Source organism: Silene latifolia, chromosome 6 (assembly GCF_048544455.1).
Source record: "Silene latifolia isolate original U9 population chromosome 6, ASM4854445v1, whole genome shotgun sequence".
NCBI lineage: Eukaryota > Viridiplantae > Streptophyta > Magnoliopsida > Caryophyllales > Caryophyllaceae > Silene > Silene latifolia.
In genome coordinates, this window is record NC_133531.1 from 80049606 (window position 1) to 80067468 (window position 17863).

General features: G+C 40.9%; 3 protein-coding genes across 3 annotated transcripts; 2 read left to right on the top strand and 1 right to left on the bottom strand.

Moving 5' to 3' along the window:
• The first annotated feature begins 6460 nt into the window (after positions 1-6460).
• LOC141586921 (uncharacterized) lies at positions 6461-11923 on the top strand. The gene is made up of 3 exons (XM_074408330.1): positions 6461-6883; positions 8097-8177; positions 11100-11923. The coding sequence occupies exons 1-3, from the start codon at positions 6725-6727 to the stop codon at positions 11460-11462; spliced, it is 603 nt and encodes a 200-aa protein (XP_074264431.1). The 5' UTR covers positions 6461-6724; the 3' UTR covers positions 11463-11923.
• Positions 11924-12717: 794 nt separating this feature from the next.
• On the top strand, positions 12718-14011 carry LOC141586922 (light-harvesting complex-like protein OHP2, chloroplastic). Its single transcript, XM_074408331.1, has 2 exons — positions 12718-13301; positions 13757-14011. The coding sequence occupies exons 1-2, from the start codon at positions 12892-12894 to the stop codon at positions 13869-13871; spliced, it is 525 nt and encodes a 174-aa protein (XP_074264432.1). The 5' UTR covers positions 12718-12891; the 3' UTR covers positions 13872-14011.
• Positions 14012-14578: 567 nt separating this feature from the next.
• On the bottom strand, positions 14579-16172 carry LOC141586920 (putative serine/threonine-protein kinase WNK11). The gene has a single exon (XM_074408329.1). It carries the CDS (start codon positions 16097-16099, stop codon positions 14639-14641), a length of 1461 nt encoding a protein of 486 aa, XP_074264430.1. The 5' UTR covers positions 16100-16172; the 3' UTR covers positions 14579-14638.
• Between the last annotated feature and the right edge of the window lie 1691 nt (positions 16173-17863).

Genomic DNA, 17863 nt, shown 5'->3' on the forward strand with positions numbered 1-17863 from the left:
CCCTAAAAGAAACAAGGTTACGTCCCCGTAACCATACATACCTGATCAAAAAGGAAAGGGTAACGCTCTTTCATAGCTTCCTCTGGCTCCCATGTAGCTTCCTCGGTCTCGTGGTTAGACCACAGGATCTTAAGTAAAACTGTCTCACCTCCCCTAGTCTTTCTAACCTTTCGGTCTAGAATTTGCTTAGGCACCTCAAGATATGATAAGGACTCATCTAGCTCTAAGCTCTCTGCCTCCAACACATGTGACGGGTCACTCACATACTTCCGCAGCTGCGATACATGAAACACATTATGCACTCTCTCTAACGTAGCTGGTAAAGCCAGACGATAAGCAACTTCCCCAACTCGCTCTAAGATCTCATAAGGCCCTATAAACTTCTGACTTAGCTAGCCTTTCTTCCCAAATCTCATAACCCCGCGCATAGGAGAAACTTTCAAAAGAACCGTGTCCCCAACTTGAAACTCTATGTCCCGACGATGTAGATCTGCATAACTCTTTTGTCGATCTTGGGCCGCTCTCATCCGTTCCCGATCATCTTAACTGTTCCACCATCTCATGCACCATCTCTGGGTCCTAAAACCACCGCCAAAGACTATCGTCCCAACAGATTGGACTCCTACATCTCCTCCCATACAAAGCCTCAAACGGTGCCATACCTATACTTTGGTGTGATAACCGTTATTGTAAGAAAATTCTATCAAGTCCAACCTCGCTCCCGCCTACCACCAAAATCCATCACACAAGCTCGCAACATATCCTCAAGAGTCTTGATCGTTCTCTCGGTCCGCCTGTCGTCGCAGGATGAAATGTTGTACTCATCTTCAAAGTTGTTCCCAACGATTCCCGCAACTCCTTCCAAAACCTCGATATAAACCTCGCATCTCTGTCAGACACTATGTCCTTAGGGACTCCATGTAACTTAAGCACGTTCTTTCGATAGGCCATAGCCAATTGTGCCTTAGTCCATGTATCTTTCATTGGAACAAAGTGAGCTGACTTGGTCAGACGATCCACTATCACCCAAATCATGTTGTTACCTTGTTGACTCTTTGGCAAACCCACAATGAAATCCATGGAAATGGATTCCCACTTCCACTCAGGTACCTCTAAAGACTGAATCTTACCTTGTGGTCGTCTCTGTTCCCCTTTAACTCTCTGGCATGTCAAACAACGGGGCACAAACTCATTGTCTCTTTCTTCATCCAGTGCCACCAAAACGTTTTCTTCAAATCCTTGTATAGCTTGTCTCCACCTGGATGAACTGAATATGGTGTGCAATGTGCCTCTGTCATGATAGTCTTTTTCAACTCCTCATCATTAGGAACACACCACCTACCATCAAACCTCAAACTACCATCTGTATGAATAGAAAATCGGGACATTGTCCCTTTCTCTACCCCGACTCTCCACTCCACTATCTTAGGATCCAAAGCCCGCTTACCTCGAATATCATCATAAAACTCCGGATGTCTTTGTCATATCACCCATGGCATCTCCTTTCGCATCATATGTATCCCAAAACTCGCTACCTCATCCCTCGGCCCTCATCAAAGATAGAGCCGTACATAGGGAATGTACACTCTTCCTACTCAAAGCATCGGCTACAACATTGGCTTTCCCTTCATGGTAGATGATTTCCATGTCATAATCGCCAATCGGCTCCATCCACCTCCTCTGTCTCATGTTCAACTCCTTCTGCGTGAAGATGTACTTGAGACTCTTGTGATCGGAAAATACCTTAAAGATTGCTCCATAAAGGTAATGTCTCCAAATCTTGAGAGCAAACACCACCGCACCCAACTCCGGATCATGAGTAGGGTAGTTCTCCTCATAAGGCTTCAATTGCCTAGAAGCATAGGCAATCACTTTACCATTCTCGCATCAACACACCTCCCGACCCATTCTTCGAGGCATCCGTATAAACCTCAAAGTTCTCGCTCCCTTCAGGCAATGCTAAGACAGGAGCTGTGGTCAAACGCTCCTTTAATGTTTGGAACGCCGTCTCACAACTCTCATCCCAACGAAACCTGTTCTCTTTCCTCATCAACGCTGTCATCGGTCTAGCTATCTTGGAGAAATCCTTCACAAACCGTCCGTAGTATCCGGCCTAAACCCAAGAAACTCCTAACCTCGCAACGTTCTTCGGTGCTTCCCACTTTGTCACCGCCTCAATCTTCGCCGGATCCACGGCTACACCATCTTTAGAGATCACATGCCCTTAAAAGCAACTTTCTCTAACCGAACTCACACTTGGACAAACTTAGCATACAACTCATGATCCTCAAAGTCCGCAACACGATCCTCGGATGCTCCTCATGCTCCTCCTTAGTCTTAGAGTAGACTAAGATATCATCGATAAACACCACTACAAACTGGTCCAAGAACTGTCTAAAAATTTCGTTCATCAAATCCATAAACACGCCGGCGCATTAGACAACCCAAACGGCATCACCACATACTCATAATGGCCATACCTCGACGTGAAAGTTGTCTTTGGTATGTCCACCTCTCTAATCTTCACCGGATGGTACCCCGACCTCAAATCAATCTTAGAAAAGACATTTGCACAGCACCGCCACCGATCAAACAGGTCATCTATCCTTGGCAAAGGATACTTGTTCTTTATCGTCACACGGTTCGGCTCCCTGTAATCTATGCATAGCCTCAAACTCCCATCTTTCTTCTTCACGAAAAGAACTGGTGCTCCCCACGGCGATACACTTGGTCTAATGTATCCCTTCTCTATTAGATCATCCAACTGCTTCCTAAGTTCCTCCATCTCCTTAGGACCCATACGGTACGGTGCCTTAGAGATTGGCCCCGTCCCTGGCTTCAACTCAACAGTGAAATCTATCTCCCTCTTCGGTGGCAACCCCGGAATCTCCTCCGGAAAAACATCCGCAAACTTTCCCACCACCGGTATCTCATCAACCGTCGGACTCTCTATCCGGTCATCTCTCACATGGCACAAGATCGAAGGACATCCCTTCCTCAGATAAGACTTCAAGGTAACAATGTTTGCAATCAACTTAACTTTGGGTTTGACTAGAAACCCACGATAAGACACACTAACGCCCTTAGGACCTCTTAAAGACACTTTCTTTTGATGACAGTCTATCTTAGCTTTATACTTTCCTAACCAATCCATCCCGACTATCATCTCAAAACCGTTAAAAGGAAACTCTAGTAAGTCTACCGGGAAATCAACTTGCCCAACTATCAAAGATACATCTCTGAACAATCTCCCACACGATACAGACTCACCCGAAGGTATGAAAACTTGCTCACTAACAGACTCATATACTCTCAAACCCAACTGTTTGACATGACTCGAAGACACAAACGACTGAGAAGCCCCCGAATCAAACAAAACAAAGGTAGGAATACCATTAACAAGGAATGTACCGGTGATAACGTGCGCATCTTCCTCAGCTGCTTTCTTCTCCATCATGAATAACTTGCCACTGGTCTTCTGCCCACCTCCCTGGACAGTACTGGCCGAGGTGGTCGGCTTAGCACCCGACCCTTGATTGTTGTTGTTGTTCGCTGGTGGTTTCTGATAAGAATTACCGCCGTTGCGGTTGCCTCCACTCGACTTCCCGGTTTGGCCATGATCCGGCCGGTCCATTTGCTCGCGAAGCTGCGCAGTCTCCGGAAAGATCCTGGTGCACTTGTGCACTCATGTCTCTTGTGGCCTACACCACCACAAACCTATAGCAGTCACTCCCCAACTATTACTCACACTTCCACGGCCACGCCCAAAGGAAGCCCCAAAGATCGAACCCGGACCCAGGAAGAAAATCCCTTAGATCGATTGTGGTTGCCTTTCTTGTGATTCGATTGGCCACCACCCTCGCTCTCGAACTTCCTCTTCTCACCACCTGACCTCTCCTGAGCCATCTCCACCAACCTCTCGGCCTCTCCCTCGCTCTCTCATAAGCTTCCTTAACATCTGTAAGGATTCCCACGGGTAACTTATCCATAATCTTAGGGGTCAACCCCCTCTCAAACCTCAATGCCAGATTCTCCTCACTCAAACCCATATCCTCAAAGATACCTAGACTTCTCATTGAACAAACTGTAGTACTCACCCACGGACATTTCAAATGAGTCATCTTAAAACCATCAAACTCTTCTCTCATCTTACTCCTCACATGTTCCGGTACAAACTCCTTCCTCACAACCCTACGAAACTCCTCCCAAGGTATAGCAGGTAAGCCTTGGTTTGTATATATTTCCTTAGCACTCACTTTCACTGAATCCCCCCACTTGCCTGCGCCTCCCTCGATAGAACGCACTGTTCCACCTCATCTCATCGGACGGTGAACCAAATCTAATATGTTCTCCATCTCTCTCAGCCAACTATCAAGAAGGTTAGGTTCCCCAACTCCCTTGTACTCTTTCGGGTTAAACCTCGCTATGTAAAGGCTGATTTTTGAATGGTCAACCTCCTTCTCCTTATCCTTATTCTTATCCTCATTCACTTTCTTTAGGGTCTCAATAAGAGCATCCTGGTGCTCTAACATCTTAACGATGTCATCCACGGTCATAAGCTCAGCTCTCGCATACAAAGCAGTTCTCTTGGGCGGCATCTTGAAACTATACATATATAAGAAATGGTAGATATGAACATACGTACTAAACTTCAAAACACGAAGACACGACACCCAGAACCTACTCGATCGAGTTCCCAAACCCACTCGATCGAGTAACTGGCTACTCGATCGAGTGCCCAACATACTCGATCGAGTACCCAAACATCGGACTTTAACAGACCTTTGATCTCTTACCTACTCGATCGAGTATCTAGGCTACTCGATCGAGTGATTTCTACTCGATCGAGTACCCCTAGTTACTCGATCGAGTGCCCAAAAACACGATTCGGGACTCAAAATCGTCAAAAACCCACCCGATCGAGTCAGTCCCACTCGATCGAGTCACGCTAATACATAAAAGCTACCCGCATGTTACGTCATATGCTAACATGCTAAACTTATAAACCACATTATATCATAATACACATGCTACGCATCTTTTCTACCATCTACGAGATCATTTTATCATGTTATTAAATGCCACATTGTAAATCATCCAACATGTTATCATCTCATCAACAAATTCCCACATATCACCATTTTCTTTCACATGCTCAACTTTCTACTCCAACACCCAACAATTAACACATTTCACCACATTCTTACACAAGTTAACCAAACGCACATACGACTCGACAAACACTTCCCCCATGTGACCGGTTCAAAGTTGTAGGGCGACCCTGCGACTTCGTGGACGTCTCCCAAGCCTTTGCACTAGCTCCTACAACTTTCACCCCGGGTTCATTTTAATTGACTCCCTATGTTCATTAGGTTCATTGGTTACAGGTTTCAGGATCGTCGCTCTGATACCATTTGTAACACCCCCATACTCCAAGTGCCTTACCAGGACCACTCGGGTATGAAGACATTACCATCTCGCTTCCGAGGCAATGATAATCAAACAACAATGAAGAAACAACGTTTAATATAAATAGTTTAGCGAATAGTTACAATCCTCAAAACCAAACCAAAAGTACGATACATGATTTCAAACCGACTGTTCTAATCGAAATGTAAATAAACTAAAGGCTACAAACGGAAGACTCCTATCATCATGTCGTGGCATCCCGCCTATCCCAAAGACTCATCTCAATACTCGCTCAATATCCGCTCACCATCCCCGAATGGATCACCGCAGTTTACAAAACAACACCGGTCGACTAATCACACAATCAATATAAACAACAATGATAAGATAAACAGACAGCTTAACTGTCACACACACACACAACCCATCGATTCCAATCATCTCAATACTGACTGTCCACTGGACCAGCCCTGCCAGTGGGGGACCGCAGCCGTACCCATCGATATTTATGTTTGTAGTTCTTTTTATGAAGTTGTTGGGGTTTCTTATGTTAGGAGATCATTTAATAGAGTTGCTCATGAGCTTACCCATGTTGGGTTTTCTTATGTTAGGAGATCATTTAATAGAGTTGCTCATGAGCTTACCCATGTTAGACCATGGCAAATAGGTAGTTGTAGTTGGGTCGATGTACCTCCTTCAAACATTGACGCTCTAGCGTCGTTTGATCGTATTAATGCTATTTAAAAACCCTTACGGGTTTTCTTAAAAAAAAGAATTGGGTTGATAAAGTCGGTGTAACTGTCACATCATACGTAAACTACATGTTTACAATTAGAATTGTAGAAAATAAACATTTGTAAAAGATTTTAATTACCCGTTTTTAACCTTGACCCGATCCAAAACACGTATAATCTCAACTCCTATCCATTCGAATTAAATTCAACCCCTATTTTACCCGAACCCAAAATAAACGAACTCGAAACCTGTTCGTCAGGTAGACGGGGTCGCAAGTAGCAACGAATAGAATACGCTACGTCTTCCTCAAACAACTAGACCTTTGCTTGCCACACCGTCTCTTCTCCCTCCACTCAACCCATACAATTCACACCATATATTATATATACACACATGACACATACACCTTCACTTTAACAACAATCCGCCGGAATTCCCTTTTGTTCTTCCCCAATTTAATTTAAAATCAATCAATCAATCAATTTCCAAATACCCAGATAATTTAATTTAAATAATTTAATTTGTAATTGTACAATTCATATTAACTGAAGAATCGGAGTGATTGCAATCAATCAAAATAATGGGGAAAAAGAGAAAGTCGATTGCTAGTAGTTTAGATGAGGTTGATCGAACCATGTATACAACGTTTTGTAGCGCCGCGAGTTCGTTATCGCAGCTTTATACGCAGGCTATGAATCATCAGAAATTGTCTTTTCAAGCCGGTGAACGTCATGGCCTTGTATATATACCTCTTTTCATTTTTCTCTTAAGTTTTAATTATTCTTGTTTTTTTTTTTTTAATTTGTTTTGTTGTTTGATTATGTGTTATGTTGGAAATGAGGGTTTGATTGCGTCGGCCGTGTTGAAATTTGTAGAATTAGGGTGTTGTTTGATGAGTTATTTTCGCCAAGTGTCGATTTTGATGGGCTTTTGGTTATCAGGTTGGATTGAATGATTAAAAAGTAATGTTTGAAATGAGGGTTTTGAGGAATGAGGGTTTCGATTTTCGATTATTTATGATTTAAGTGTGAAGGAAGGAGGTCTTTGTTTAGTGGGCCTGGTAAATGTTATGCTAATTTCGATTCGAGGTCTTGGTTTTCCTCTTGGATTAGTGTTTATCAGTCAAATTGTGGATTTTTTTGCTTTGTGGGTGTGATTATTTGTGGGACATTGGCATACTAAAGGACAGAAAGTTATGTATTGTGGAAAGAAAGGATTTTTATGGATTTCGAGAGGGAAGAAAGAAAATGCTTCGCCGAGCTGCTCGTGAAGTATACTTTCGTCAAGTGTTATGTGTTGTGGTTATTTTTCCAAGTTTGGGATGATGTAGTTCTGGTTATGTCTCTTTCTGTTGGGAGTGAACAGGTGAATTGAGGTTCCTGATAAGAATAGTAAAGAGTGGATGTGCAGGGTTTGGATGTTTGGTACTCGAGAAACTGTTTTGGTTTCATATGATCAATCTTAGCAATTGTTTGACCCCTTGTTCTTTTGTGTCATAGACATTGCCTCTGATGTTAGTAGATGTCATGTGTTCCATAGATGAAATTTATGTATGCCACATTTTGTATCAATTATTTGTTCTTATTTCGGCTGAGTGACTAGGTCTGTTAGAAGGAATGATAGTCAGGGCAAGAACCCCATAGAGTATAGATTATAGATATATAGTAAAGGAGTCTAGGTTAATATCTGCTATATGTTCACTGCTGTGTCTCCCGTGGTTGCATCATACTCCGTAGTTGAGAACGACAACATGTATCTTTGTAAACTGCTTTTGAGCTCTAAAAATTTTCGATTTTTCTTTATTTCTATGGCAATGTTTTGCATTCTACAAAATTGTGCCCACAGATGCAGTTGAATAATTAGAAGAATGCATTATTTTGTTTGCATATAGTATTGGATCCACATTCTGCATGCCAAGAGTCTTATCATTATTTTGCCACTTTTGGTTTCAGGAAAAACTTTATCAATGGATGTTGAGACAACAAGAGGAAGGAGCAAGAGTAGCGACAGTTGATATATTAACTTATCTTCAGGTTTCTAATCTTTCTATTTCTATTTTGCACTGTTTAGTTCATTTTTTGTTTTCCACGTGAAATTATGTAAAGCAAAATGGATTTGTAACTATGGGAAAGGAATACTAATGTTGGTTGGTGTGAGTGGTAAGGGCTCTCGTCTCTTAAACAAGTCTTTAGGAGTTAGATTTTTGACTCTTGCTAATGAAAAAACCAAACTTGAGAGAGTCTACCTATTAAGTTGCCTTCATGCTCCTGAAGGAGGTTGCCCAAACTATGGGAAAGGAATACCAAAGTTGGTTGGTGTGAGTGGCAAGGTTCTCGTCTTTTAAACAAGTGGTTATGAATTTGATTCTCGACTCTTGCAAATAAAAAAACCAAACTTGAGAGGGTCTACCTATTAAGTTGTCTTCAGGCTCCCGAAGGAGGTTGCCCAAACTGTCGATAGGGGATACTCTTTGTCAACAACCAAAGGAATTTTCGACTGACCACAAAATTCACTGTTCAAAACTGTCAATTGCCAGTGGGATGCCTGAGCTATTTCCGCGGTGAGAGTAGTTGCTGTTAACACGATTACGGACTGAGAGAGGCTCCTAGGAATCTTTCTTGAGCGGCAAAATCTTTATTGAGTGATGAACAACCAGCTCAAATAGGTCCACAGAAGGGTACCCAATTGTAATTCAAGCAAGGCATTGGATGTTCCATGCGTATTTTTAGTGCAATTTTCATTTTGGATCACTGGGAAGCAACTTCTTTGAAGAGGTTTAAGTTGCATAGATTGGACTTCGTTACCTTGCCAGAAACTTTAGGCTTTGAGGCATTGTGGTGATGATTTACTTCACACTGTAATGCTAATTTTGGGTGGAAATATTCTAAGTTCAAGAATGCTAATGTGCGACTTTAGACAGAACATTCAAGTTAGGGAATCTAGTTTTGGGAACCCTAAAGTCTGTTCTAGAATGTGCACCAACTGTTTTGGGGTATTTGAGTTTTAAGATGTTATCCTTGTTGAAATTTCCATTTTATTTGCAGCAACCGTCTGAACATTCTGCTGATGCAGCGTCTGGTCTTTCTTTAGGCTGTAGGTATTAGAGACGATTATTTTCTACTCTGTCACATGATAATGGCAACCACCTATCAACAATTTAGATAATTTTGTGAGCTTATGAGCTGGAGTGGAATTTTGGTTTTCTTAAATTATTCTTGTGAAGAAGTATGGCAATAATGGTATCATATTTATAGAAAGCCTCTATTTTGGAGTTGCTTGATCTGGCGACTGTGAGAAATATCAGTATTGGGTTGAACCAAGCATAATTCATTAGTATGGGAAAATGCTCCATATATACCATCATGGAAGTGAGGCGAGGGGAGGAAACTTGGTATACGTTAGTACTTTGGTGATTTGATCGGAGACTTGTGTGAGTGAATATTATCTTGAGAATTGAGATTGGTAAGAAAATACCTATCGTAGTTTGGTCCTTATGCATCATAGACTCTTTCTAGCCTATATGCTATATGTGACTGTTAATGATTTGTGGGCAGAAGTGGAAATGGAAATACTCGGCTTTGCCTGCCCTCTTCTTGGGTTCTTAATGTTAGAAACTGTTGAGTTATTTGATCACGACGATATTTTCACTAAAAGATTGACCAGTAGAGCTATAATGTATTCTGCTTGTGGATATACGGAGTAATAGACAAGAAGATATATTGGTAACCTGGTATTTTGCATTGACTTTTGGTACGAGGATGTCGAGGAACTTTACTTGCATCACGCCAACACCTAATATAATACATTTTATTTTATTTTTTGGGCTAAACTATCGGATATTACACTTCGATTAGTGATTGGTATGCACAGTGCAATAATAAAGTTCTCTGTAGTCTGGAACTATATTTAGTCATTGACAGGAGTTACAAAATCAAGTGGTAATTTTCAATTTGTTTTTGTGAAAGATACAATAGATGTTGTAACATTTACCATGTTGCAATCGTTGTTTAGCTTTATTCATTGTTTAGTGAAAGTGTTTTGATTCTGTAAATCCATCGTCACTTTAATACATCAATCTGGTGCTCCCCTTGCTTTTGAACATTTGCTACCCAATTAAAGGAGGAGGGTTCTTGTTACATGGCTTGGGTTTATTGCTGTTGCATGCAATTAATGTTATGTAAAGCATGGAAGTACATTGGATTGTGCTCGTGTAAAAGATGAATGGTTGAATCATGAATGGCCCTTGATACTGACCCATCCCGTTTGATTTATTCTGTTAACTGTATTGATCTGTTTAATAAATACATCAAGAAATCTTGTATCAATTCACGACTCTATTTCTTATTTCGAAAAACTTTGAATTGACTATTACAAACATGGGGAAGGTCTCTTAGGTTATCCAGCTTTTACGGTGTCCAGTTCATGTCTTGCTGTCTTATCAGATTGTGTATTGAAAGTTTAAACTGAATTTGTATGTTGAAATCCCAAGTATATCGACTGGTTATATATGTCATGTTTGTGCTGAAAATCTCTATGCCAATCTGGACTTCAGTCACTTAACTTAACTGATCATACATGTTAGTTAACTTATACTCCGTATTAAACCCATCTCATGGTTAAAAATGATCAAAACCTACCTGCTTATTTCATCTCTGGGTTTTATTGCACGGTGTCAGCTTTTGCCACCTAATTCAATGGTTAAGTATTTGCACTTTTGCAGTATGTTAGTCGTCTGCAGCTTCTCTTCTCTGAATAACCAGAGTCTTTATTTTAGATTTGCTATACCATACCACCTATTAACTACTGAATTATTATGCATAGTGAAAACTGACAAGTTTAAAAGAAGATACCACAAAGGATTAAAGAATGACTTTCATGTATTAGGCTATATTTTATTTTATTGGGAGTTCAGCGCAAAAGGGACATGCTAAAACTCATAACTGATTGTCATGCAGAGGGAGCTTGATTGCCTTGGAGACGAGCCATCTATGTCCCCTCGGGCCCCTGTCCAGAATCACAGCCCTCAAACACCGACCCATTTCACAAGTAGCGGTCTCCTTGTTTCAGGGTCATCAGCCCAAACACCAGCAACTCAGCTGCCTAGAACTGAGCAAGAAAATCAGGCGAAGAATTCAGTCTTCTCCAATGCTTTATTAAGCCCAGTACGCCAGAATCTTCAGCATTATCATCTGGCTCAAGGAGGGTATCACCCTAATGGTTCCACCCCCACCTCTCATCAAAACAGGGAGTCAAATTCCAATGACTCGTCGTCAATGGATATGCATCAAGATAGTCCAGGTCCTGAATCTAACTACTGATTGCGGTTCGAGTCTCTTTCGGATGGTCCTTGGTGTCTTTTGGCGGTCTGAAGTAACACTGATCGGCTGTGAAGAGAGCACCAGATGGGTATGGTTCAGAAATGGAAAATAAACTAGTGTGTGCTGTTCACCTGCTTGCAGGGAGGTGATTAAGGTGGAATGGGACGGTCAGGTATGTGGATCAGTGGGGTGCATGTCCTAGACCATTATTCAGTCAAATGAAGCTCGTGTTTTTGTTTTGTTTAATGGTGGTGTCAAAGACTCGAATAGTGTACTTGTGTCTTTTTTTTTCTCAATTTGGTAACATATCTTTGTGATTAATCAAAGGTGGGGATTGGATTGGATTGGATTGGATTGGATTGACCTGGTGTATTCTTTTTAGTTTGCGAGTCTCTTGTGTAATTGTGTTTATTGATCTAAGGTATAGTTCCAAGCAAAGAATTGATGGTTTTTCCTGGGTCATTCTCATTCTCCTAATTGTAGTTAGCACATGGTGTCTGGTTGCGGTATAATGACTATAATGGGAGGGTGGTGATTCAGAGGAGGGAGAGTAGAAGCTCAAGCGCATACACTACGTTAGGAAGGCTCGATTGGAAAGCTGGATGTAAATTAGAAAAAGGCAGGAAATTAACCGTGTTTAAACCAAACAACCATATCATTATATCCTGGTGGTTCGTGTACTCCCTATTCCCTCCCTATCGTGTTATGTCAAGAAATATATCTCCTACGATCGTCAACACTGTCACACGATGCTTCCACGCAATCAACTATTTTCCGTTTTAGTTACAGCACAAGTGTACGAGTATCATTGCACTATTTAGAGGATGAATCCATGACAGAATCCGACTGTACCTATTCTTGTGTATCATTTGCTCTAATTCAACTCAAGGATGTTTATGTGATTTTCAAATCAATTATATACTGTAGATTACTAGTACCGTTCAATTTTAGCAGTTATTTTACTTGTGACGAAAAGTAACTTCTGACATCTTATAACCACCTCCTCTTTTTAACATTATATTATCCGGTTGTGACACATCACAAATGAGAATTTGTGAAATTTTAGAGATGTAAAACAAGCAAATAGAAAGCTGAAGAATGCAATGAAGCTTAAGATGGATATACCCGTGTCTTAAATGAGAATTTGCCTTAATTGTTTGATTCAAAGTCCAAGTTTTTTTTTTTTTTTTAATCAAAGTTGTATGACTTGTACTTGCAATGTTTCCTCAAGTAGGGAATAGCCACTTGACAGAAAAAGGCAGTTTACCCAAAAATTCCAACAAAAACTTGGCCACATCTCATCCACCCAACACTACTGATTCTGATAACTCTATAGTCTACCAATCACCTGCCTTTCACCAGTGTTTCTCCCCATAACATTCTGACTTGAATAAAAAAATAGAAGAGAAATTAAACTAACATTGAGATTATGTCAGTAGCAACATCAATCCCATGTATGAGACTGCCAACATCATCTTCAGCATCATCATCAAGTTGCACTTCTTCATCAACTGTCTTAAGGTTGTCTCACAGTAGTAAGCCATGTATGTCATTCACTACTATCAGGAGTTCACAGACTGAAGGTCCTATCAGAAGACCTGTGGCTCCTCCTACTTCTCCTGCACCGCCGCTTCAGCCTCCTTTGCCACCGTCTGCCTCGGCTCCTCCAGCGCCGCCTAAGCCCGCCGTGATGGTTGAGGATAAGAGTGTGGTTACCTTGGAGTTTCAGAGGGCTAAGGCTAGGGAACTCCAAGAGTATTTTAAGCAGAAGAAGCTTGAACAGGCTTCTCAGGGTCCTGTTTTTGGATGGGTTGCCAAAAATGAGATTGGCAATGGCAGGTTTGTTCTCTTGTTTTACCTTTATTATTTTCTTTAATGGTTGTTTTTCGGAAAATAATGTCAATCTCACACGTGCAACGGAAACAAAGAGGCAAGAAAATACATGTATATTTAGATGCCTGGTTATGGAATTGCTAGGATAGGAGATAAGTGTCTGATTGCCTGAGATTATGATTGTGGACCTGCTATTCATACGATTTGCTTGATGCCAATTGAAGTTTGAGCAGTGCAGTAGCCTTGAATTCCTTATGTAGTTATTGTTCTTTGAATTTGATGGTGAAGTAGCGGCTAATCGACAAACTGTTCATTATAGATCAACCATATAAGCAGCCTCTATGTGTGACAGTAGAATGAAACCACGGTATAAATCCGTTGATAGAGAGTAAGACTGTAGCAGCATAGCTCTATTCAGCTGTTTTTCTGAAATAGTGTTTCTTTTGAACATGATACAACAGATGGGCAATGTTCGGGTTTGCTGTTGGGATGCTCACAGAGTATGCAACTGGCTCCGACTTTGTGGATCAAGTAAAACTCATCCTCTCAAATTTGGGAATTGTAGATTTAGACTAATTTTATATTGTTACATTGTATTTCCTTATTCTACATCTACAGTTTATACCTGCTCCACCTCTGTAATTTCTGTAATCACTAATCACAGATCAAAATTTTTCCCCATCACTTGATATATGATTTAATCTTTCTTATTCTTCTTACCTTGAGAATTATTGATCGCCATTACCTGTATCTATTATATACTCCTGTATCTATATACTCTATATATATTGTGCATTCGAAAAAATAGAAGAGAGAGTTTCACTTTGCCTTGTGCGCGTCTCTAAGGGCCTTCTTTTCTTGCATTGTTCAAAACATGTCATTGTCTATTATGCGACCAACATGAGTAATCTTTTTATGCACGGATAATCTTCCAACAACGAATCTTTGCTTCTTACTGAATTCCGATATAAATTCCACAGTGGCTGTAGTTATTACCATTCATCTTGCTGTTCTTTAATGAGTATAATGACAAAGTGAAGTTCTTAAACATGTCAGTAAAAGGTCAATTTTCATTAATGAATTACTTGTACCCAAAAAAAAACAAAAAAAAAAAAACAAAGTAAAGAGTATCTCGAAAACCGTCAATATACAAACTAGAACTTAGTTCTACAAGGAATTAGCAGCTTCTTCAACAAGTTGGCACCAATTTTCCTGTTGTGTCTTCTGCAATCCCCCACTTTAGGTTTGGGAATTTCCTCTGCAGGGATGACATTCTCTACTCATCCCTTTTTTATTCGCATTTTGAGGCGTGCGTGCACCCATGGACGGTTCGAAAGGATGATTCATGTCAGCCGACCCCAAATCTTTTTGGGATTAAGGCTCTGATGTTGTTGTTGTTGGATGACATTCTCTACTCTCTTGCTGATGCTCTCCGCAGGGATGACGACATTCTCTACTCTCTTACTGATGCTCTTCGAATAATACGGTTTTACCTCTGTCTGATTACTCTTAGAGCATCGTCCTCTAAGTCCGGCAATCACACCTTCCATGAGCTCACTTATCACTTCACAATCTTCAGATGATATCTCTACCTCCTTGCCCATCTCTTCCATCACCGAATTAATTGTATCACTTTCAAGATAATACAAATACTCTATTTTGCTCGAGTTAGCCATCTCAAGCGTCATTGAAATCGCGTCACTCACCTCCATCATTTTCCCACGTAATCTCACCTTTTTATCCCCATTAACCTTGACCTTCTCGAGCTCACCCGGGGTAGCTGGCATGTCGTCATCAAAGAAGGGATCGTTGAGGAGGTCGATAGCAGCAGGTCTCTCTGACACCGGAGCCAGACACTTGTCGATGAAGTCCCTCACCTGTGGGTCCTTGACCTTGGCCAGACCAGCAGGCTTGATTCCCTTCCTAGTCTTGTTGTATATCTGAGCATGGTTTTCACATTCATGATACGGTTCTTCCCGAATGACCATCTGAAGCATACACATCCCAAAAGCATACACGTCCACAAGCTCGTTATACTCTTCCTCGTAAAGCTCGGGTGCCATAAACCCTGGTGTACCCGTCACACTCTTGCATGCACTCGCTCTGTCCAGTTCCACTGCAAACCCGAGATCCCCGATTTTAATCCTTCCCGAATTTCCATTCACAAAAATATTTTCACACTTGAGATCTCTATGGATAATTGGTGGGTTATGAGAGTGCAGGTAACTTAAGGCTTTCAAGATCTGTCTAGCCCAATTCTTGATCGGTTTTCGGTCAAGATGAGTGTGTTTCTTGCAGTAATGTTGGAGATCCCCTGACGTAAAAAGCTCTGTGATCATATTAATCCTCTTGTTTTTAAGATCAACCCAAGAATGGTAGCATCTCATAACATTCTCATGTTTCAAAGACTTCAAAATTTTGGCTTCGTCACACAAACTTTTCAACAGTTTGGGACAATCCATAATTTGAGAAGATAAGTCAACCTGACTCCAAGCAACTTCAATCCCATCAACCTCATCAAAACCCCTGTACACTTTTTTCCATGTCCCTTCTCCAAGAACATCATCGTATCTCACGTACCTTCCCGTCGGGTCTTTCTCGACAATTTCAGGATCGTCAACGTCGTCACAAGTATAATCCATATTTCTTTTTGGTGATTCTTTGAAAATCTTGCTGTTTCTTTTTGTTGACAATTTCAGGATCGTCAACGTCGTCACTAGTAGTATACTATTGTTCGAAATAGGACTCACAAGCAACAGAAAAGGAGTCGAAAGCGGGTTTGAGAGAAAAGCGAGAGAAAGCATGATGAAGGGTAATAGTTGGGAGTTTGATGTGGTTGGAATCCATGGTTGATAACATAACAATTAAGAAAGTACTTCAAGAAAGGGTTGGATGGTATAAGGAGTTAATGAGGTATTACTTCTGGTGTATTTATAGGTGGTGTTGGAATATGATGGGTAAACAGTAGACTTGTAATACAAGGATACGTAACCCTCTTCTTTTCCTTCTCGTATTAGGAGTTTGTGAGAAGGAATGCTAACAACTTTGAATTTTTGAAACACATTCCATCCAGGCAGTAATATATTTTAGTAGGAAATTAAAGGAAGTCAAAGACGTATGATTGGTCTGCAAGTCAAAATTCTGCAACTAATAACTTGGAAAACAAACGTATCCTAGTAGTATTCTGATAGTAGTATTCTTGTGTCCTCCGGGAGGACCGTCCTCCTTACACCTAAAAGCAATCCAGCAAATGGAATATTATAAAAGGTTAGGTGTAAGGAGTATGGTCCTTCCGGAGGACACAAGAAATTTTCTTAATCAACAATAAATAATACTCCCTCCAATTCTAAATAACTCTCCCTATTTCCTTTTTCGTTTATTCACAATACTCTCCCTATTTCCTTATTTGGCAAACTTTTATACTTATTTTAATCACCTCACCTCACAACAATACCCCCACAATACTCATATTTTATCTTATTTTAATCACCTTACCCAACAACAATACTTATTTTAATCACCTTACCCCACAACAATACTTATTTTAATCACACAATACCTCCCCTCTCTCCAATCTCCTACCCCACTACAATACTTTACCATATAATACTCCCCTCTCTTAATTCCCGTGCCCTCCATGAAAGGGGAGGATTATTAAGAATAGGAGGGAGTACCAACAATATTCTCAAAAATGCAAGAAGCTAACTTTAACTTAGATAGGCTAAACATAGAAACAGTTGATTTATGTTGACAATTTAATTGTCTTTTCGAGAATAACGTAACAACACTTATTCAAGCCTTATTTGGTCAATGTTTTCACATGAAAGACTTGGGTGTTTTATATTTCCTCGGGATTGAGGTTGCTCGGGGGCTAGTGCGCTTTTGGAAATCATTGGCGAGGCAGGTCTCTTGGGCGGACTCTCCAATCGAGGAGAACCATAAATTAGCACTTCCTACGCTTGCATTCCTTCAACAACCCGAATAGTATAGACATCTAGGGTGTGTTTGGATTGAGAGATTTGGAGGAAAAAGAAAGGGAGGGGAAGTAGGGGATTTAATCCTTTGTTTGGATATCAAATAAGGATGGAGGGAAATAGAGAGAGAGATTTGTAGGGATCCATTTTCCCTCCTACAAAGCAAATCAAATCAAAATCTCTCCACATTCCATTTACCCTCCCCTTCACTTACCTCTCTTTCTCTTCCCTCTTTCCCCCTCCCCTCCCTTTCCCTCCACTTTTACTTTCCAAACACACCCCTAGTCGGAAGTCTTATTTACTTAGCTTAGTTGTGGACGGTCTGATCTTGCGCATTCCCATCATATTTTGTCCCAATTTATGTAAGCACCACGTTTGGAGCCGCACTCCGTTTTGTGGTGCGCTACTTAAAAGGAACCCAGGCCAAGGCGTTTTGTTACAATCTAACTGTACTTGTGTATTCGGGGTTGGTGCGACTCAAATTGGGGCTTCTCACACATTGTTCTTTGATGAGGTGGTTTATCTGCCTTTATTTGGACATCACCGATTTCTCAGAAAACCATAAAGCAACCAATGGTATCGCGGTCATCAGAT

What these genes read in the sequence shown, in the direction of transcription:
- LOC141586921 (XM_074408330.1), top strand. Translation starts at nt 6,725, where the DNA reads ATGGGGAAAAAGAGAAAGTCGATTGCTAGTAGTTTAGATGAGGTTGAT. An exon ending in CCGGTGAACGTCATGGCCTT is followed by an intron (nt 6,884 to 8,096) that starts GTATATATACCT and finishes TTTTGGTTTCAG; the next exon opens with GAAAAACTTTATCAATGGAT. An exon ending in ATATATTAACTTATCTTCAG is followed by an intron (nt 8,178 to 11,099) that starts GTTTCTAATCTT and finishes ATTGTCATGCAG; the next exon opens with AGGGAGCTTGATTGCCTTGG.
- LOC141586922 (XM_074408331.1), top strand. Translation starts at nt 12,892, where the DNA reads ATGTCAGTAGCAACATCAATCCCATGTATGAGACTGCCAACATCATCT. An exon ending in AATGAGATTGGCAATGGCAG is followed by an intron (nt 13,302 to 13,756) that starts GTTTGTTCTCTT and finishes ATGATACAACAG; the next exon opens with ATGGGCAATGTTCGGGTTTG.
- LOC141586920 (XM_074408329.1), bottom strand. Translation starts at nt 16,099, where the DNA reads ATGCTTTCTCTCGCTTTTCTCTCAAACCCGCTTTCGACTCCTTTTCTG.